The following is a 23,268-nucleotide window of genomic DNA, read 5'->3' as shown; positions in this document are numbered from 1 at the left end:
TAGATGGTCCGCTTTATCAATGTGTTACAAGGGCGACATAGGTGTGTCGGTGAAAGCTCAACCGCTCACACAGGAGGCCATACTGAGATGGAGAAACGGCACCTGCCATAGGGCTGGTATAAGTTTCAATGGCATGACCAATGATTCGTCTTAACAGTCATTGGTTCAGCATCTACGGACACCGACAGTGGGCCAGTCCTTGCACATTGGGACGTACAGATGTTCACTGAAGAACGGCTTTGTAGCGGCAGATGTGGAGTCGGCAGAAGACACGGGCGTCCCTCATCCGACTCAGAGACAGCCCGTAGAGTCTCACGTGTTCTAGAGCAGCTTTTTTTAAGATTAAGTGCTTCCATTATTGGATTTTAATGTATACATGCGTAAGTCTTGATACTATGAAACTGTTGGGATTGTCAGACAAATGCATGAAAAGTTTAGACGGCAACAGATACAGTCGTCCTACCCATAGGCTTCCGATATATACAGGGAGAGTTACCGTCCGGTAATGAACGCACATGTAATACAGATCATTCTATAGGGAAGCTGAGATAATGAAACTGTTGCACAGTAATCAGCACCTAGATTTTTCCCATGAGCTCTGATACGAGGAGCGCGGATAGTTCTGAACAGCAGAATATATGGATGACCTGGTTTCTTTTTCCATTGAGAACTATTCAGATGTACAGTAAAAGCTAAAGGTAAAAATAGCTCCTCTGGTTCCGGGGAATCTCTGGGCTGTATTCTCGCCAGCGCACAGAAACGGCTTCTCGCACCGCGGTGCAGGTGGCCGATCTCATTTTCCGTTCTGTTATACTCGCCGTGATTTCATCATGTAGTTTCTTTCTTTGGGGGATATTCAATTGTTTGAAAAGTCAGTAGGGAGTCTGTTTTTTTCCTATCTAATATTGACAGGAAAAACCAGACACACAACCGACTTTTCAAACATTTGAATTCCCCCCTTTGTTTCTGGAAGAAGTCCAAAAACTTGGGATGAATAAATAGGTACTCCGATCTTAATCACGTTATTCAGAATCATTTTGAATTAAAGTTAATTCAGTGCAACTGAGCAAATTCTAGCAGGTAGCCTCTAAATTCTCTAGGAAGCATTGTGACAGGCGGCATAATACGCGATCAAACTTTTGCACCTAACGCGTTTTACTGTTCGAGCCGTAAGTAAAAGGCAGCAGATACAATTACTCATCCTTGCTCTCTCTCTCTCTCTCTTTTGTGTTCTGTCCTATCCAGACCGCTCAAGAGAAGCGTTGCAGCAACTAGTGGGACCAAACAAGATCAAGCAAGTCACATGGACTGTCTATTAATGGTGTCACCATAAACGGACACTTCAAGCACCTCCCACCTGTTGTGTTCTTCCTGTGCGCACTTTATCTTCATATAGTAACAATTTACATAGTCATTAAGGTATAAAATAGCCTACACTGACTAGCAAATCACAGTGTGTTTATTGTTTGTTTACCATCTACTGTTAATACTTCACCAGTGTGCTAGTACTTGTAGTTCTACAATAGCTGGTAAGTTACAGTATGCCTACCTCTCCGCTAGATGTACTGTGTGGTGTTCATAGACAGGAGAACACAATAGTTTTGAAACCTTTTTACTACTATTTACTTTATATGTGTAATGTAACAAATACAGTATAAGAGGGCATGTATCAAGTCTTAGAGAGAGATAAAGTGGAAAAGTTATTCAAAGACTGCGCTAGAGAAATGACAGAAGCTGTTTGGTTGTTTTGGGCGACTTCTTCGCTTTCTCTCTAAGGCTTGATACATCTCCCCCCACATGAACCAGTAACAAGCACTCTGAGGGGCAAGCAATGGCCGTGAAGTGCCGCAGAAATAGCCAGAACGCTGACACCTCACAGCTGCCAACGTCGCGCAGTCTCTCCTGCGCAACATGGAGGTGCACTAGACAGTGGGCAATGTTGGGGATACGGTACTTCTTTGTGATATTCACAAATGCACATCAGGACTGCGCGTCGCTGATAACAGAGTTGCACCCTATGAGCAGGTAGATTACACTGTGTAAAAATATAGCTACACCAGCTGGACAAACATTCAATTATACTCAAAATAATATAACCCTGTAATCACATATTTGGGATAGTGCATTTGGCAAAGCAATGTACACATACTATATAATCAGGCATCCGTCAAACTCCATCTTGTTCCACAATCAACAACAACAGAGAGCGGAGGGTGTTTGATAACTCTCCTGGGATTGTAGGATTTCGATTAGTTCATTCTCGGATTATGAAATCTGGCTTCAGCCCATTTAATGATGGGGGGCACATATGATTAGAACCTCTGCGTGTGGGTTTATACATACATATGTACTGGGATAAATCGTGCTCTGCAGAGCCAGTGGGTGAATATGCCTGATATCACCAAACCTTGTGGTAAACGGTTCTGTTAAATGAGCTGACGTGTAAATGCAATTCTGCTTGAGACAAAAAGTGTTACGGCAACGGAATCAATACTCGAAATGCCAAAATCCAAACGAAGGCTTGTGTATTACATAAAGATCCTGCAGCTTGGGCGAAGTCCTCAGGGACATGAGACTGACGAGATATAAATGGTTGTACAGCTTTTATACACTTGGGGGGGCAAATGAGCTGAGCAGGTTACATGACACAGTGTATATATAGTTACATATACCGTTGTCATCAAGTTGAGAAATGTCCATTTTTGGCAATGGGCTCAGAACATCTGTGGTAAGACCTGTATCTAGTGTACCTCTAAAAAGCAATAGGTGTATAATATTGTGTCAATCAATACTTTATCCTTTTCTACATCAAAAGTAAAATAAAACTTGCAATGATGTTGACATTAAAAACGGTATGTGATTTTGTATTTCTGCTTGTTCTTTATAAATAAAAATCTTAATTCACGTCTCTATGAATGACAAGGTTGTTCAGGTAAAATTGCAATAGTGATTATTAAAGAAGAAAAATATTGCTGTGGCGAGACCAGGGGGAGGGGCAGATCTGTTAAAATAAAGATTAGCCTGGTGAAATCTATCACATGTAGCTCGAACAGAAACCAGATGCCCTCCTCCAGCACATAGCACCATCTTCGGGCTGACTAGCTGCCGGTTAGTGGGTAGAAGACAACAAACATGTGCCCGATTGATCCTCACAATTGTCGCAACTACAATAAAACACCAAACTTTTATGGTGGAATACAACCAGACCAATGTGCTGATGTCTCTCTCTGTGTGTCTCCTCTCCCCCCCCCCCTCCCCTCTTATGCAGGTCCACAGAAACGTGGTTCACCTGCTTTACTCACTGATTCAGATGAAGGATATACAGGAGGATGGGGAGGACTTGGATCCCTTTAGGGGGGATTGTGCTCAGGGTATTGAACCCCTAATTCTGGCTATACCGGACGTGTTAAAGCTCTCTCTCTAGAGGAAGCTGTGTCACAGCAGTCGTTTTTATTTACACAAAACCAGCCTAATGTCACTTTCCCTGAGTCTACAGAGTTAGATGACCTATTCAAGTTAGCCTGGAAAAATCCATACAAAAAATTCCCAAGTGTCAAAAAAGTTTTTGCGTACTTTCTGAAGGTAGAAAACTTTGGGAGGAACCCCCGGGGGTTGATATATCAGTCTCTCGACTGTCCAAAAAGGCGGTACAGCCTGCCTCTGGCTCCTTTACCATAAAGGATCCTGGGGACAGAAAAATAGAGGCTACACAAATCTATTTACATGGCAGCAGGTGTATCGCAAAGGCCGGTCATTGCGGGTTGCTGGATGACCCATGCCATTCATTCGTGGGCAACTCAAATTCAGGAAGGCCTCTCCGGGGCTATGCCTCGGGTCACTATGGTGACTCTCCTGACACACATTCAGGACACTACACGCATCCTATGTGACTCGCTCAAGGAGATAGGCAATATTAATGCTAGGACTTCTGCCATGGCAGTGTCGGAATGCAGGGCTTTGTGGTTGCGTCAGTGGATAGCGGACACAGAGTCAAAGCGCAGTGTGGAATCCCTCCCCTTTTCTGGGGAATGGCTCTTTGGGGTTGAGTTGGATACGTGGATTTCCAAAGTCACTGCTGGGATATCCACGTTTCTCCCTTCTGGGGCCCCACCGGCGAGATGCTCCTAACCGGGGCCGTCTGTTCAGTCCTTTCGGTCTAGTCGATTTCGATCTAGGGCCAGAGGTGCCTATAATGCGGGTAGAGGTAAGACAAGAAAACCTGAAAACACCGATTCTCAGGAACCGTCCACCAGTTCTGCTTTCACTAAGGCTTCAGCATGACGATGCCCACCCACCCCGAGGGGATCTCAAGGTGGGAGCTCGACTGCGTCACTTCAGCTGCGTCTGGGAGGTTTCCTGCCAGGATACCTGGATCAGGGATCTATTTTCTCAGGGCTTCAAGCTGGAGTTCGACGGTGCTCCTCCCCAACAATTTTTTAAATCCAGCTTTCCAGCTTTGGAGGTTACATTACGACAGGCTATTCAAAAGTTGGTCCAGTCCCATGTCATTGTCCCAGTATCAATACCACAATGAGGCAAGGGTTATTACTCCAACCTGTTTGTGGTACCGATGCCAGACAGTTTAGTAAGACCCATTTTGAATCTAAAGTCCTTGAATCCATACCTGAAGGTGTTCAAGTTCAAAATGAAATCCTTGCAAGCAGTGATTGCGGGCCTGGAAGAACAGAAATTAATGGTTTCCTTGGATATAAAGGATGCCTATCTCCATATTCCAATTTGGCCACTTCATCAGGCTTATCTGAGGTTTGCCCTACTGGACGATAACTACCAGTTCCAGGTATTGCCCTTCGGCCTGTCCACAGCTCTGAGGGTATTCACAAAGGTGATTGCGGAGATGATGTTTCAGCTCTGGGTCCACAAGGTCAATGTTGTCCCTTACCTGGACGATCTTCTGATAAAAGCAAGATCCAGGGAGATTTTATTGCTCTATATCGCCAGCACTATCCAACTTCTGTCGCACCATGGGTGGATTCTCAATTTACAGGAGTCCCACCTAGAGCCAACTCAGCGGCTCCTCTTTCTGGGGATGTTGCTGGATACTGTGGACCAGAAAGTGTTCCTACCGGAGGACAAAGCAAGAACGCTTCAGGAGATGGTCCGCATGGTGCTCCGACCTACTCATGTGTCCATACATCTTTGCATAAGATTGTGAGAAAAATTGTAGTCTCCTACGAGGCGACCCAATATGGGAGGTTCCATGCCAGAACATTTCAGTTGGATCTCCTGAGCAAGTGGCCTGGATCACATTTACAGATGCACCGGATGATTCGGCTGTCCCCTCAGGCCAGGATTTCCCTCCTGTGGTGGCTGCAGTCCTCCAACCTACTGGAAGGCTGGAGTTTTGGGATTCAGGATTGGACCCTCCTCACGATGGATGCGAGACTGCGAGGATGGAGTGCTCTCACCCAAGGGGCACAGTTTCAGGGCAGGTGGTCAGCCGTCCTTCCGATCAACATTCTGGAACTTCAGGCGATCTAAAATGCTCTGCTTCAGGTGTCTCCTCTGCTCATGGATCACGCGATCCAGGTTCAGTCGGACAACACGGCAGTGGCATACATCAATCGGCAAAGGAGGACAAAAAGCAGAGCCTGCATGCGAGAGGTGTCAAAGATACTACTTTGGGCGGAAAGAAATGCCAGAGCAACGTCAGCAATCTTCATTCCGGGTGTGGACAACTGGGAAACAAACTTCCAGAGTCGTCACGATCTCCACCAGGGAGAGTGGGGGACTCCATCAGGTGTTCCAGCAGATCAGCCACCGGTGGGGCAGCCTACAGATACAAGGAACCAAGGACCCTCAGGCCGTGGATGCACTGACATCGACTTGGCCTTACTGGCTGGTCTACCCGTTTCCTCCGATTCTGTTGCTCCCAAGGGTGCTCAAGCGAATCAGAAATCAAGGAGTTCAGGCAATTCTGATTGCCCCGGATTGGCCTCGGATGGCGTGGTACGCGGATCTTCTGGACATGTCCGTCGAAGATCCTTGGCCTCTACCACTATGAAGCAATATTCTTCAACAAGAACCGTTCGTCTACCCAGACTTACGGCGACTTCGTTTGATGGCATGGAGGGTGCGGTCACTGAATATCCCAAACAATATTAATATTTACATTGTTACATTGTAACATCATATTGTTGGGATATTCAGTTAACTCACTCTCTGCCTCAACCAAGAATAGCCTTTTTGATTTATGACATATCTTCCACAGAGAATTAGGCATCACCACATTGCCCAATATAAGTGGGCTTAGCCTTTAGCCACTGTGCTTTGAATTTTTTTTTTTTTTGAGAAAAAGTTTTATTGAGTTTTGTACTTTTAACAAGATATTCGTAAGAAATACATTACAGGTATCACACATCGGTACATATCGCAATTAGCTGTTAAATAACAGTGACAGCATATCTATCTATGTACAACATTGAGAGAGTGAGAATCAAACCGGCATGCATGCCAATGTATAAAGAGTTGCCGATAGATAGTGTAATACATGTGGTGTGTACTGTAACTAAGGGCGAGGGAATAACTCTTAATGAAGCATTATAGCTTATAAAAGAGTAACAAAGAGTAAGCGTAAGATTAGAAGTAGAAGAGAAAAGAGGAAAAGGGGGGGGAAGAAAAAAGAGGGGAGGGAGGATTGGAAAGGGAGGTAAGGGAGGAATGGTCGGGCGGTCCCAGTCGCCTGGGCAGTACATCAGATTATCCTCAGTTGGATAGGGTATTGTAATGGTTCCCTTTATCTTATATGGTAGTTAGTGGAGGTTCAGCACCGAAGTGTGATGTCCAGGGTGACCACGTATTGGTAAAATTATCTGGGGTGTCCCGGAGAACCGCTGTAATACGTTCCAGTCTATAGGTTTGCCATATAGCGTTAATGGTAGCAGGGGTCGTGGGGGGTGACAGAGATTTCCAGTTGGCCGCGATTTGGCATTTGGCCGTATTTAAAATATGCTTAATTAGCTTTTGTTGGTGGCGGGGGGTGTGAGGTATCGGGCGAGAGAGCAGGGAATAGAGAGGAGACCTCGGGATCGTCAATCCGAGGACCTTAAAAATAAGTCTATGGACCCTAGTCCAATATCCCTTAATTTGCGGGCAGTTCCACCAAATATGCAGCAGGGTTCCACGCTGGCCACATTGACGCCAACAGTTATCTGAGCAGGAGGGGTAGATTGAATGGAGACGCGATGGTACTAGGTACCATCGGTAATATAATTTGTAGGAATTTTCTTTAATTCGGACCGCAATGGAGCTCGTGGAAATTTCTTGCCTGATCTCTGACCATTCATCTGTCGTCAGGGTTTCACCTACCTCTCGTTCCCATGCTACTTCGTGGGGTTCCTTCAGGGGCGAGTTGTGAGCTAATAAGATTTGATATATAGTTGAAAGTAAGCCTTTAGTTGATCGACAGGCACAGCAGAGGGATTCAAAGCTAGTTTTACCTCCCACGGGTGGTGTTCCGGAGGTAGAGGCAAAAAAGTGGCGTATCTGCAAGAATTGATAAAAGGTTGAGCGTGGGAGCGAGAAACGGGATTGTAAGTCATCAAACGTGGGGAATGTATGTAGCGGGGCGATGTCTAGAAGGAAAAGTGAGTTATGGTTGGTCCATGAATCAAAAGCTAAGTGGTTCTCCCCTGGCGGGAATGCCGGGTTGTTCCACAGAGGGATGAGTAGAGGGTGAAAGGAGCGTAGTCGGTAAAGACGTGAGCAAAGGTCCCATATGGCGAGGGTGAATTTCACTGTGGGCATCAGCGAGGAAGCTGGGGGACGGCTATTCGGCCGGCACCAGAGCAAACTGTAGGGGGAATATCTGTGGAGTGTGGTAGCCTCTAGTTGCGTCCAGATTCTGTGTCCTGGATTATCGTGCCAGAGGACACATGTGGTTAGGTGAGCAGCTCTATAGTATATGAGGAGGTCAGGAACTCCTAGACCCCCTTCTAGACGATGCTTTTGGAGGATTCGCATCTTTACTCTGGGCTTTCGCCCTGCCCAGATGAATCTGGTGAGGTCTGCTTGAAGATTTTTAAGGATTGAGGTGGGGACGTGGATGGGGAGAGTTTGCCACAGATATAACAGACGGGGCAGTAGTGTCATCTTAACTGCTGTCATCCGTCCAAACCAAGATAAGATGTATTTATTCCACTTTGTCATATCTTGTTTGATAGATGTTAAGAGTCTGGGAAAGTTGGCAGCATAGAGACCAGAGTAGGACTTAGTAAGATAGATGCCCAGGTATTTGAGCTTTTCAGTTCGCCAAGCACATGGGAAGGCGGCCTGTAGGAGTCGAAGATCTGGGTCCGCGACATGTAGGGCCAATATTTCGGTTTTGTCTGAGTTAATGTTGTAATTTGAGAACCTGCTGTACGTAGCTATCTCCTCCATCAGATGTGGGAGGGAGGCAGGTGGGTCAGTCAGGGTGAGGATGACGTCATCGGCATATAGAGCAATTTTGTGGTTGTGAGCTCCTGACGTGATACCTGTTATGTTATGGTTTAGTCTAATTCTAGCTGCCAACGGTTCCATAATGAGAGCGAAGAGTAGGGGGGAAAGAGGACAGCCCTGTCGGGTGCCGTTGCGTATGGGAAGAGGATCGGAGGAAAGGCCATTAATTAAGATAGAGGCTGAGGGGTTCTGATATAGTGAAGTAACTCCTTTATAGAAGGCGCCATGTAGGCCCAAATTTAGGAGTGTCTGTTGTAGGAATGGCCAAGCCACCCTATCGAAGGCCTTTTCTGCGTCGAGGGCCACGGCCAGCATCGGAAGAGACTTGTCATGTGCCAATTGGATGAGGTCAATGAGACGCCTAGTATTATCTGCGGCTTGTCTGGAGGGAATGAAACCGACCTGGTCGGGGTGGATGAGGGCGGGTAAGAATGGAGCAAGTCTATTAGCCAAGATTTTGGCGAAAAGCTTTAGGTCCACATTCAAGAGCGAGATGGGTCGATAGTTCCTCATCTCCATCGGGTCCCTGTCAGGTTTCGGGATGAGGATAAGGTTGGCCCTAGTGGTGGCTGGGTCGAATGAGTCCCCATCTAGGATTGCGTTAAACAGAGATTGGAGCATGGGGAGCAAAGAGGTAGTAAATTTTTTATAATATAGAGCGGTGAAGCCATCCGGGCCAGGGGCCGCTGTGCGGCGTAACTGCTGAATGGCTACTGAGATTTCCTCAGTGGAGATGGGGGCATTGAGTGTCGATATATCCGAGTCGGAAAGTTTAGGGAGTTTGCAAGTGGAAAGATAGTCTCGGAGTTTGGAGACATGATCAGGATCAGCATCAAGAGTGGAGGGGAGATTGTACAAGGATGTATAATAATCCCGGAATTGGGCGGCCATTCGCGATGGATCGAATGTGGCAGACCCGTCCGCACAGCGCAGGGAAACAATGCGATTTTGAGTGCGTTTCGCTCTTAGTTTTTGGGCTAGGAGAGTGTCAGCCTTATCAGATTTCTCATAGAACCTTTGGCGTGCCCATAAGAGTGCCTTAACTGCCTTTTTGGTGAGGATTTGGGATAGCTGACCTTTGACTGCTAGGAGTTTGGAATAAGTTTTCTTTCTGGGGCGGCGCTGGTGCAGAAGGGTCAGGGCGGCAAGTTCTGTTTCTAAGACTCGGATCCGTTGGGCTTCGGTTTTCTTCTGGGCGGCCGTGAGGCTTATAAGGTAGCCCCGGATGGTCGCCTTATGTGCTTCCCATATTAGGGAGGGAGAGACGTCAGGGGTCGCGTTTTCCGCGTAATAGTTGGCTAAGGCGGTGGCAATATCAGCTACGGTGCTTTTTTTAAGCAGAAGAGATTCGTTCAACCGCCAGAATCTGGTGGGGAGGGGTGAAGAGGATGAAATCTCGAGCAAAACAGCAGAGTGGTCCGACCAGGAGGTAGGGAGCGTCTGGGCACTGAGGAGTTTACGAGTAGTGTCTCGGTCGACGAATATATAGTCTATGCGGGTATAGAGATCGTGGGGCGGGGAGTAGTGAGTGAAACCCTGCGCTGAAGGGTACAAAGTCCTCCAGCTGTCATACAGGTTATATAGTGTTAAATGTGTCTGCAGACGCTTGCCGAGTTTGGCGGGAGTAGAGGTGGTAGGGGCAGGGCGAGATCTGTCATGGAGTGGATCCAGCGTGACATTGCAGTCTCCTCCAATTATAGTCGTGCCCGTAGGGAGGCGGGATAGGCTGTCAAAAAAGGCTGTAAACAGAGAACCCTGCTGCGCATTAGGGGCATACATGGAGGCCAGAATCAGGGGGGCTTGGTTATAGGAACATGAAAGGATAACGTAACGGCCCTGGGGGTCCGAGATAGTATCATGAACAGTTATAGGGAGGCCTCGGCGTAACATAATAGCGGTTCCCCTTCGTTTGTTAGGCATGCTTGAATAATAGACATGTGGGTATTGTTTGCAGGACATAGAAGGGTGTGGGGGTTTAAAATGGGTCTCCTGAATTAGTACCACATCAGACTTTTGTCTGTTAAAGAATTGGATGGCCATGGCTCGTTTAGTGGGAGAGTTAAGGCCATTAGCATTAACCGATATAATTTTCAGGGTCATGGTGGGAAGAACTGTGGGTGACGCAAATAGAGGGGCGGGATGGGAACCGTCCGACCATGGAGATGGAGGGGGGGAAAGAAGAGAGAGAGGAGGAAAGAAAAGGGGAAGGGGACTGTATTAGAATACAGCGGGGAAGAACCTTTTCCTGTAGAAGGGCCAGGTTTAACACTAAAAGGAAAAACGCAATCCTGGCGTATCCTTCGGGGGGGGACGTGGCATTGTGACAGAACGATAATTAGGGTGAGGAGGAGCATATAGGGGGGAGAGGTTGTAATAGGAACGACCAAGTGACAGGGGGGAATAAAGGGAGCGAGGGGAATTGCATTGTTGAAATAAAAGAGTAGTGTGAGCGGTATAGACATGATGAGGGAGAAGGATAAAGCATGCATTGGTGGCGGATACTAAATCAACATCAGTCTTATCGGGAAATTCTAAACCGTAACATGTGAGCGCCACGCTAATCATGGGCCAACATGAACTAACATAAAACAGACCAACAAAAAGAAAACAAAAAAAACATTTAGATAAGAAAACAGTTTGACGCTCACGCGTAGCCAAGTGGGTCGCGTCGCCCGAGGCGCCGCAGCCAGCCGGCCACGCGGAGGGCCTGAGCAAACATATGTGATTACGTAGCATGTCAAGGCAGTGAAGTATGAAGATTAAAGCATTCAATATCTATACATATCGGGTTTAACAAGGATTGTATCATGTGGTGCCTGAGAGCAGTCAAATAGAATACTACTTCGGGGCCGGGGCCCTTGGGCTTGAGATTAAGGGTGACATCCGGTCTTGGGTCAAGATCGACATCCGTCTAATCATGAGATTGTGAATAATAACAATAACGGATGTGTGCCCTGTTAATCACAGACCAATATAAACCGACATGAAGACATGCTTTATACGTAAAAATGAAGAGGTAGCAGAATTGAAAAACTATTTGACTCTCACGCGTAACCAAGCGGATAGCCCCGCTCATGGCGCCGCAGCCACTCGGCCACGCGGAGAGCCCGGAAAACTTATACGTAAACATGTCAAACCGAGGTATGGAAGCCTTCATACTATAGAAATAAAAATAAATAGATAAGACAAAAACTTATATCTGGAGAGCTATGTGGTTCTCACGTGTAGCCAAGTGGAGAGCATCGTCCACAGCGCCGTAGCCAGCCGGCCACGCGGAGAGCTCGAAAAACGTATGTGAATACGTGGCGAACCGCGGTCTGTAAGCCTTCAGAAATTATTAAATATACATATAACACGGATAGTAACGTGAAGAATCTGAAATCTTTCAAGTGGAAGTCCATTCCGGAGCTGGGGCTCGTGGATTTGAGATTGAGGGTGACAACTGGTCTTGAGTTGATTCAGGGAGGTCTTCAAAAATGCCGAAAGTTTGAAGTAGATCAGCCCCTTGTGATGGTGTCTTGACTGTGAAAGTCTTCCCATTTTGCGTTACCTGTAGTGAGAAGGGGAAGCCCCATTTATATTTTATTGAATGGGCTCGGAGGACCTTGGTGATATGTGCTAGGTCCCTGCGCTTTTTAAGGGTAGAGGGGGCAAGGTCCTGAAACGGTTGTAACTGGGATCCCGCATAAGACACCGTCGGTAGACCTCTAGCCGCCAGCATGACTCGCTCTTTGGTGGCGTAGTAATGAAAACGTATAATGACGTCTCGTGGCGGCTGTGTCGGCGGCGGTCTAGGGCGGAGGGCCCTGTGGGCTCGGTCTAGCTGGAGCAGGGCTTCAGGGACATCCGGCGTCAGCTGTAGAAACAGGCTCTCCAGATATTCAGGAAGAGAGCTAGGGGATATATTTTCAGGGATGTTGCGGACTCGGATGTTATTCCGACGATTGCGGTTGTCCATATCCTCCAGTTGTTCCTTGTACGCTTCCATATCCGCCCGAATATCCAGAAGTTCCTGCTCCACTACCGTTTGAAATTGGCAGACGTCGTCCACTTTACGCTCTAGCGTGTCTATGCGGGAGCCCAGGTCGGCTATTTCGGATCTGAACTCAGTTAAAACCGACCTCATTTCTGACTGGATCGTTTTTGTAACGATAGCCACCACATCCTGAGTGGTCAGTGGACTGCTAGAGGTGGCGATGTCAGCAGGGTCAAAGGATTGTTCAGTTGATGGGGAGCTCCGGGTGGAGGAGCCGGATTTCTCCCAAGCCCGCAGGACACTAGCTTTAGGTATCTGAGAGTTCTTGCGTTTTTTTTGCGACATTGTAAATAGAGCGCTTTATAGCAACGTAGTAGATTAATGCAATATGAATAGTAGAGCCCCCTGTCACTTCGTGGTCGTTATGCTTAAGGAGCCATGAGCTCTATGAGGCTCATCAAGCGGGGAGAGAGACTTGGTTTGGTAATGGAGTGCAGGTCACTCTTGCAGGGCGCTCTTGCGGTGGGTAGGTGGGGTGAGAGCTTTCCCAGCGTCTGCACTGTAGGGTCGCAGCTTTCCCCGTAGTTAGCGAGGAGAGGGTGGGAAGTCGGCGGGTCCGTGCCTCCAGAACGCGGGCACTCCCCAGGGATCCAGATTAGGATGCCGTGTCGTGGGGGGACCAAGGGTCTCGTGTCGTTGGCTTCAGACAGGCTGTTGCTTGTGGGGGTGAGACGGAGAGGTCGTGGGTCCCGCAATATGCGGCTTATAGGCTCACCCGTCAGGTCCGATGGCGTCTGGTTGCCGCTTTGTCTGTCGACAGGCAGTGATGATGGGCGGAGACCTCAGCGGGGTCCGGTAAGATGGTCGCCTATCTGTCGCAGTCGGGTCACCGCTCCGTGCAGCCGGTGCGAGTTCCGCTGTTTATATGGCTGATTAATTAGCCCTACAGCCTGTGGCTGCTTATAATTCCTGGCAGTGTGGCCTGTAGTGATGTGGCCACCCTGGGAGCTCTTGTGACCACTTTGGGGCGGGAGGTGGCTAGCGGCTGGCGGGAGATGCAGCGGCTAGAGCTCAGAGTGATTGAGCCCAGCGGTAATGGGAGCCGGCTGTCTCCGCGGCAGGGGGACCAGCGATCGAGGGGAGGGGTGCTGCAGCTTACCCGGCCGGGATCCCGTCCTCTGCCCGAGGTGTGCTTTGAATTTATATACTGCCTCAGACACCGATTTTGATGGTGTGAGACCTAATTGCGTAGTAACTTCAAAGGAATTTTTTATGTTTGATGATGTACAATTGTGTTTAGCCTCATCAGAAGCAACATATGATCAGGACACCTGTCTCCACATTTGTGAATAGGACTCCATCAATATCCACATTTGCATACTTATGTGGCACTCTCATATAGAGTAATTCATTTACAGGGTATTTTGTACTATTGCTATTATCATGGGGTTCTGATATTTTGAATATTCCAACCTTCAATCACATGTGCCAAAAAATCACGTTGTTATTGCATTCCCATTTTTCATTTGCATATTTTAAGTGTGAACTCCATTCTATTCCTATTTACCTAAAGTAGCTCTTTTCCTATTTGTGGACTCTCACCAATGATCCGGAGTAGCATTACAGGCGAACATTAACTTAACTCCATCTTCGCCTAACTTTGGCAGCAGATCCACCTTTATGTTATTTCCTACTTTATCTAAGAAAAGGAGATTTATGGTAAGAACTTACCTTTGTTAAATATCTTTCTGCGAGGTACACTGGGTTCCACAGAGAATAACATTGGGGTGTAGAGTTGGATCTTGATCCAAGGCACCAACAGGCTAAAAGCTTTGACTGTTCCCAAGATGCTCAGCACCTCCTCCTCCATAAATCCGCCTCCATGCGCAGGAGCTCAGTTTTGTTAACCAATCCAATGCAGTAGCAGGTAAAAGAGACAACAACTGTTAGTAGCCACATATACCACATTCTCGCGAGATGAGAAGGTACCAGCGGCTAATGCCATACAAACCCAAAGAAGCTAAGTGCGTCAGGGTGGGCGCCCTGTGGAACCCAGTGTACCTCGCAGAAAGAGATTTAACAAAGGTAAGTTCTTACCATAAATATCCTTTTCTGCAGCTGGGTACACTGGGGTTCCACAGGGAATAACATCAGGGATGTCCTAAAGCAGTTCCTCATGGGAGGGGATGCACTGTAGCAGGCACAAGAACCCGGCGTCCAAAGGAGGCATCCCGGGTTGCAGAAGTATCAAAGGCATAGAACCTTATGAACCTGTTCACTGAGGACCACGTAGCCGCCTTACACAATTGTTCAAGGGTCGCACAACGGCGGGCCGCCCAAGAAGGTCCAACAGACCGAGTAGAATGGGCTTTGATGGTAAAAGCAGCTGGAAGACCAGCCTGTACATAAGCATGTGCAATCACCATTCTAATCCATCTGGCCAAGGTAAGCTTATTAGCAGGCCAGCCACGTTTGTGAAAACCAAAAAGGACAAAGAGAGAATCAGATCTCCTAAGAGAGGCGGTTTTCTTCACGGAGAGCCCATACCACATCCAAAGACCGTTCTTTGGAAGAGAAACCAGGAGAGGTAAAGGCCGGAACCACAATCTCCTGGTTAAGGTGGAAAGACGACATCACCTTAGGCAAATAACCAGGCCGAGTTCTAAGAACCGCCCGTTCATGGTGAAAAATCAGAAAGGACAAGGCACCCAAGTCTGAAACCCATCTAGCAGAGGCAATAGCCAGCAAGAACAAGACCTTAAGAGTAAGCCACTTAAGGTCCACAGACTCAAGAGGTTCAAATGGTGACTCTTGTAAGGCAACCAACAAATCCCAAGGAGCCACAAGTGAGACATAGGGAGATTGAATCCGTAAAACACCCTAAGTGAATATATGAACATCAGGCAGAGTTGCAATTTTTCTCTGAAACCATATCAACAAGGCAGAAATATGAACCTTGAGGGAGACTAAACACAGGCCTAAGTCCAGGCCCTGTTGCAGGAAAGTCAAAAGCTTGGCAGTACTGAACTTATATGTGTCATAATGGCTAGTCGCACACCAGGCGAAGTAAGAATTCCAGACCCTATAATAAATCTGAGCAGACTCCGGTTTACGGGCCTTCAACATAGTTTGAACGACCGCCTCAGAAGTTCCTATGGCCCTCAGTACGGAAGTTCCAAGAGCCACGCTGTCAAAGCCAGCCGGGCTAAATCCTGGTAGACACAAGGGCCCTGAATGAGGAGGTCTGGGCGCTGTGGAAGTAGAAGAGGACGTTCTATCGAGAGACCCTGCAGGTCTGAGAACCAATGCCATCTGGCCCATGCTGGAGCAATTAGAAGTAGTATTCCTCCTTCTTGCTTGAACTTCCTTATTAGCCTGGGCAGGAGTGACACCGGAGGGAACACGTACGGCAGCCAAAAGTTCCATGGAATTGCCAGTGCGTCCACGAAAGCTGCTTGAGGATCCCTTGTCCTTGCTCCGAAGACTGGAACCTTGTGATTGTGTGGAGACACCATCAGGTCTACATCTGGTAGGCCCCACTTGTCCACTAGGAGTTGAAAAACTTCTGGATGAAGGCTCCACTCTCCGGCGTGTACATCCAGACGACTGAGGAAGTCCACTTCCCAGTTGTGGACTCCCGGAATGAACACTGCCGATATGGCTGGCAGATGGCATTCCGCCCAACGAAGGATTTTTGACACTTTCATCATTGCCAGGTGGCTTCGAGTGCCGCCTTGATGATATATGTACGCCACCGTTGTGGCATTGTCCGACTGTACCTGAACAGGCCTGTTCTGTACTAGAGGCAGGGCTAGTGTCAACGTATTGAACACTGCCCGCAATTCCAGAATGTTTATCGGGAGGCGAGATTCATAGAAACATAGAGTTTGACGGCAGATAAGAACCACATGGCCCATCTAGTCTGCCCCTTTTTTTTATCCTTTAGGTAATCTCACCCCTATTTTAACCTTCATTCTTTGTAAGGATATTCATATGCCTATCCCAAGCATGTTTAAATTGCTCTACAGTCTTAGCCTCTACCACCTCTGATCGGAGGCTATTCCACTTATCCACTACCCTTTCTGTGAAGTAATTTTTCCTTAAATTTCTGCTGAACCCCCCCCCCCCCCCCTCCAGTCTCGGTGTATGTCGAGTTCTAATATTTCTCTTCCTTTGAAGAATGTTTCCCTCCTGAACTTTGTTAAGACTCGTGATATATTTGAAAGTTTCTATCATGTCCCTCCTTTCCCTTCTCTCCTCCAAACTATACATGTTAAGATCTTTTAGCCTTTCCGGGTAAGTTTTGTGATGTCGGCCATGCACCATTTTAGTTGCCCTTTGTACACTCTCTAATGTATTTATATCCTTCTGGAGATGGTATCCGTTCAGATGGTCGACTATGTTATGGTCGACAGTCATTAGGTCGACCACTATTGGTCGACATTGACATGGTCGACATGGACACATGGCCGACACGTGAAAATGGTCGACACATGAAAAGGTCGACATGAGTTTAACTTTTTTTATTTTGGGGAACTTTTACATACTTTACGATCCACGTGGACTACGATTGGAACGGTAATCTGTGCCGAGCGAAGCGGTAGCGGAGCGAAGGCACCATGCCCGAAGCATGGCGAGCGAAGCGGTGCACTACTTGGGGTTCCCAGTCACATTACGCAAAAAACTACACCAATAAAGTTAAAAAAATCATGTCGACCATTTCATGTGTCGACCATTTTCATGTGTCGACCATGTCAATGTCGACCAATAGTGGTCGACCTAATGACTGTCGACCATAACATGGTCAACCATTCATACCGGAACCTTTGGAGATATGGTCTCCAGAACTGGACACAGTATTCCAGATGGGGCTGCACCAATGACCTATACAGTGGCATTATCACTTCTTTTTTCCTGCTACGGATTCCTCTCCCTATGCAACCAAGCATCTGACTTGCCTTTCTCATTGCTTTGCTGCATTGCTTTCCTGCCTTCAAGTCACTTGAAATAGTGACTCCTAAATCCCTTTCCTCCTCAGTAGTTTCCATTCTAGTACCCTTGATACTATATTTAGCCTTTGGGTTTTTGAGACCCAAGTGCATGATTTTGCATTTTTTAGCATTAAACTGTAGTTGCCACGTTCTTGACCATTTTTCAAGCCTACCTAGGTCATCAATCATTTGTTTTACCCCTCCCGTTGTGTATATACTGTTGCATATCTTTGTTTCATCTGCAAAAAGGCATACATTCCCTTCAATACCATCTACAATGTCATCAACAAAGATATTAAAGAGAACTGGACCAAGTACAGATCCCTGGGGTACTCCACTGGTAACATAGATTGCACCCCATTAACTACAACTGTCTGTTTTATAATCCACCCCCACGCTTTCAAGTTTATTTAGCAGTCTGCGATGTGGGACAGTGTCAAATGCCTTGCTAAAGTCTAGATATGCTACATCTACAACTCCCCCATGATCTATTATTTTCGTCACAGAGTCAAAAAAGTCAATAAGATTTGTTTGCATGATCTCCCACCAGTAAATCCATGCCGTTTTGGATCCTGTAAGTTGTTTGATTTAAGATATTCCACAACTCTTTATTTTAATAGTTTTTCCATTACTTTCCCTACTACTGATGTAAGGCTTACTGGTCTGTAGTTACTTCCTTGCTTCCACTTTTGTGTAGTGGAACTACATTTGCTCTTTTCCAGTCCTCTGGAATAGCACCTGTATTTAGTGACTGGTTAAATATTTCTGTTAAGGGTGTAACCAGCACATCTTTTATCTCTTTGAGTATCCTTGGGTGTATCCCATCTGGTCCCATTGATTTATCCACTATTAGTTTTGAAAGTTCTGTTAGGACCGTCTCCCCTGTAAATGTACTTTCATCTGCCTTATTTTTATGAATGTCCTTGCAACTTAACTGTGGCCCCATCCCTTCTTCTGTAGTAAATACTGAGCAAAAATAATTTTCTCTTATGTCCTAGAGGATGCTGGGGACTCCGTAAGGACCATGGAGATAGGCTCCGCAGGAGACATGGGCACTAAAAAAGAACTTTAGGTATGGGTGTGCACTGGCTCCTCCCTCTATGCCCCTCCTCCAGACCTGTTTGATACTGTGCCCAGAGGAGACTGGGTGCATCACAGGGAGCTCTCCTGAGTTTCCTGAAAGAAAGTATTTTAGTTAGATTTTTTTATTTTCAGGGAGCCTGCTGGCAACAGGCACCCTGCATCGTGGGACTGAGGGGAGAGAAGCAGACCTACTTAAATGCTAGGCTCTGCTTCTTAGGCTACTGGACACCATTACCTCCAGAGGGAGTCGGAACGCAGGTCTCACCCTCGCCGTTCGTCCCGGAGCCGCGCCGCCGTCGTCCTCACAGAGCCGGAAGATAGATGCCGGGTGAGTATGTGAAGATAGAAGACTTCAGAGGCGGCAGAAGACTTCAGATCTTCACTGAGGTAACGCTGTGCGCCACTGCTCCCACACAACACACACGGCAGGCACTGTAAGGGTGCAGGGCGCAGGGGGGGTGCTCTGGGCAGCAATTAAACCTCCGATCTGGCTGAAATATATATATATATATATATATATATATATAGAGTAAAGATACACTCGGCACTCCGCCAAATAAATGTAGACATCTTGCCCGGTGCCTTCCTTCTGAGTTTGATATGAGTATGGTATGTAGGCGGCACTCGTGGACTTAATTCAAATAAGGAACCCGGACACTCCTGGGTTGAATACAACGTTTCGGATTTATTATCCTTCGTCAGGTATATAACAAATGCAAGAAATCAAGCTTACCTTTATGCAGTTAAGAAACACCAAGTGAAAGTGAAAGTAAGTGCAAAAACACTCCCCATGCTGCTGCTGCTGACGTCATCACCAATAGACGGCGCCTGAGCAGTGACTGGGACAAAGTGAAAATGAAAGTGAAAGTAAAAACCGTTACCATGGTTACAATGATACATTGTACAAACGGACATTACTACAAATGATCTTACAGCAATACTACAAAAAATTGCAACATAACCATTATAAGAAACAATTAAAGGAAATCATTTCATTCAGTCCATGCGGGGAAACAGTATTCAAAAGATGTATCCATTTAATTTCTAACTGCAGAAGGATCTTTCCTCTATCACCCCCCCTGATATCTTCCTTGACATGGTCCAACATCATGTAGCGTAATGAGGAGAGACTGTGCTTGCAAGTTTTAAAATGTTTGGCAACAGGCTGATCTATGTTTTTCCCTTCCAATATCTGCTTAATGGCACTGCGGTGTTGTGCCATTCTTTCTTTGAACTGGCACACCGTTTTGCCTATGTAATATAAGCTGCAAGGGCACCTAATGCAGTAGATCACATATTTGCTGGTGCAAGTAAAAACATGTTTTAATTTGATCTGTTTACCACTATGTGGATGCCTGATATAATTGCCGGTGTCCAGATAGGTGCAAGTAGTGCAACCTAAGCACCTGTAGTTTCCTGGCTTTTTAGTCATGAAGTGTTTAGGATGTGTGGGTGACATTCTTTACTTTAGGTGCTTTGAGTGCCTTAATTTTAGCTGATTGTAAATCCTTGTTGCTGTACCCCCTTTCTAGAAATTTTTTAGTCATAAGTTCCATTTTATTCACCTCATCAACAGGATCACTGCAAATGCGGTGAACCCGTAAGAATTGCGAATAGGGGAGACCTCTTTTAAGGGAGCTTGGATGGTGGCTGGAGGCATGCAGCATATAGTTGCAATCAGTGGGTTTCTGGTAAATAGATGTACTGAAGTCAACACCACGTATTTTTACCTCTACATCTAAGAAATGTATGTTTTCCTTTTGAATGTTCCACGTAAACTTGATGTGTCTGTCCCTAGTGTTGGCCAGTGACATCATATTAGTGAATTCCTCCTCTGTGCGCCCATCCAAGCTCCCTTAAAAGAGGTCTCCCCTATTCGCAATTCTTACGGACAAGGATTTACAATCAGCTAAAATTAAGGCACTCAAAGCACCTAAAGTAAAGAATATCACCTGTCCCAAACCTAATAAAATAGACACTACCATGATTTGGGTCAATAATTACACGGTATCTACTAAGACCATTGTCAGTATCGCTAAAAGGGTTTGGCCAGTAGTCCAAGCAGACCCAGACCTTGCAGAATTGTCTGAAAGTGCGTTACTACCTTGTTATACAAGGGGTAAAAACATCGGGGACCATGTGATACATGTTGACATTGCTAACATGTCACCCACACATCCTAAACACTTCATGACTAAAAAGCCAGGAAACTACAGGTGCTTAGGTTGCACTACTTGCACCTATCTGGACACCGGCAATTATATCAGGCATCCACATAGTGGTAAACAGATCAAATTAAAACATGTTTTTACTTGCACCAGCAAATATGTGATCTACTGCATTAGGTGCCCTTGCAGCTTATATTACATAGGCAAAACGGTGTGCCAGTTCAAAGAAAGAATGGCACAACACCGCAGTGCCATTAAGCAGATATTGGAAGGGAAAAACATAGATCAGCCTGTTGCCAAACATTTTAAAACTTGCAAGCACAGTCTCTCCTCATTACGCTACATGATGTTGGACCATGTCAAGGAAGATATCAGGGGGGGTGATAGAGGAAAGATCCTTCTGCAGTTAGAAATTAAATGGATACATCTTTTGAATACTGTTTCCCCGCATGGACTGAATGAAATGATTTCCTTTAATTGTTTCTTATAATGGTTATGTTGCAATTTTTTGTAGTATTGCTGTAAGATCATTTGTAGTAATGTCCGTTTGTACAATGTATCATTGTAACCATGGTAACGGTTTTTACTTTCACTTTCATTTTCACTTTGTCCCAGTCACTGCTCAGGCGCCGTCTATTGGTGATGACGTCAGCAGCAGCAGCATGGGGAGTGTTTTTGCACTTACTTTCACTTTCACTTGGTGTTTCTTAACTGCATAAAGGTAAGCTTGATTTCTTGCATTTGTTATATACCTGACGAAGGATAATAAATCCGAAACGTTGTATTCAACCCAGGAGTGTCCGGGTTCCTTATTTGAATTAAGTCCACGAGTGCCGCCTACATACCATACTTATATATATATATATATATATAGGCTCTATACTATATAGAAGAGATCCCCCGCCAGTTTTGAAAGATTTTAAGCGGGACCAAAGCCCGCCGCTGAGGGGGCGGAGCTTGATCCTCAGCACTCACCAGTGCCATTTTCTCCACAGCGCACCGCTGAGAGGAAGCTCCCCGGACTCTCCCCTGCTGAACACGGTGACAGAGGGTTTGAAAGAAGGGGGGGCACATAATTTGGAGCAGTGTAATAATAATAATAGCGCTATCTTTGTAAAGATATTTGTTTTTCCCTGGGTCATTGGCGCTGGGTGTGTGCTGGCATACTCTCTCTGTCTCTCCAAAGGGCCTTGTGGGGGAACTGTCTTCAGATAAGAGAATTCCCTGAGTGTGTGGTGTGTCGGTACGTGTGTGTCGGCATGTCTGAGGTAGAAGACTCTCCTAGGGAGGAGGTGGAGCAAATGAGTGTGGTATCTCCGTCGGCAACACCGACACCTGACTGGTTGGATATGTGGAATGTTTTAAGTGCTAATGTGAATTTCTCTATCGTCCTAAGTGGATGCTGGGGTTCCTGAAAGGACCATGGGGAATAGCGGCTCCGCAGGAGACAGGGCACAAAAGTAAAGCTTTTACAGGTCAGGTGGTGTGTACTGGCTCCTCCCCCTATGACCCTCCTCCAGACTCCAGTTAGATTTTTGTGCCCGGCCGAGAAGGGTGCAATTCTAGGTGGCTCTCATAAAGAGCTGCTTAGAGAGTTTAGCTTAGGTTTTTTATTTTACAGTGATTCCTGCTGGCAACAGGATCACTGCAACGAGGGACAGAGGGGAGAAGAAGTGAACTCACCTGCGTGCAGGATGGATTGGCTTCTTGGCTACTGGACATGAAGCTCCAGAGGGACGATCACAGGTACAGCCTGGATGGTCACCGGAGCCACGCCGCCGGCCCCCTCACAGATGCTGAAGCAAGAAGAGGTCCAGAATCGGCGGCTGAAGACTCCTGCAGTCTTCTTAAGGTAGCGCACAGCACTGCAGCTGTGCGCCATTTTCCTCTCAGCACACTTCACACGGCAGTCACTGAGGGTGCAGGGCGCTGGGAGGGGGGCGCCCTGGGAGGCAAATGAAAACCTTTAAAAAGGCTAAAAATACCTCACATATAGCCCCAGAGGCTATATGGAGATATTTACCCCTGCCTAAATGTACTAAATAGCGGGAGACGAGCCCGCCGAAAAAGGGGCGGGGCCTATCTCCTCAGCACACGGCGCCATTTTCTGTCACAGCTCCGCTGGTCAGGAAGGCTCCCAGGTCTCTCCCCTGCACTGCACTACAGAAACAGGGTATAACAGAGAGGGGGGGCAAAATAAATGGCAATATATTAATATAAAAGCAGCTATAAGGGAGCACTTAATCATAAGGCTATCCCTGTCATATATAGCGCTTTTTGGTGTGTGCTGGCAGACTCTCCCTCTGTCTCCCCAAAGGGCTAGTGGGTCCTGTCTTCGTATAGAGCATTCCCTGTGTGTCTGCTGTGTGTCGGTACGTGTGTGTCGACATGTATGAGGACGTTATTGGTGTGGAGGCGGAGCAATTGCCAAATATGAGGATGTCACCTCCTAGGGGGTCGACACCAGAATGGATGCCTTTATTTGTGGAATTACGGGATAGCGTCAACTCGCTTAAGCAGTCGTTTGCCGACATGAGGCGGCCGGACACTCAATTAGTGCCTGTCCAGGCGCCTCAAACACCGTCAGGGGCTG

At 46.8% G+C, this 23,268-nt stretch overlaps 1 protein-coding gene across 1 annotated transcript in view; it reads left to right on the top strand.

Annotated features, from left to right (window-relative positions):
- AMN1 (antagonist of mitotic exit network 1 homolog) overlaps positions 1–2,908 on the top strand; it is a 241,834-nt gene extending 238,926 nt beyond the window's left edge. The window contains exon 7 of the mRNA XM_063928860.1: positions 1,246–2,908. Coding sequence (XP_063784930.1) covers positions 1,246–1,319 — 74 coding nt within the window. The 3' untranslated portion in view covers positions 1,320–2,908. The remainder of the gene's footprint in view (positions 1–1,245) is intronic.
- The last annotated feature ends 20,360 nt before the right edge of the window (positions 2,909–23,268 follow it).

This window comes from Pseudophryne corroboree, chromosome 6, assembly GCF_028390025.1.
Source record: "Pseudophryne corroboree isolate aPseCor3 chromosome 6, aPseCor3.hap2, whole genome shotgun sequence".
NCBI lineage: Eukaryota > Metazoa > Chordata > Amphibia > Anura > Myobatrachidae > Pseudophryne > Pseudophryne corroboree.
This window is presented reverse-complemented; position numbering and strand designations above follow the sequence as displayed.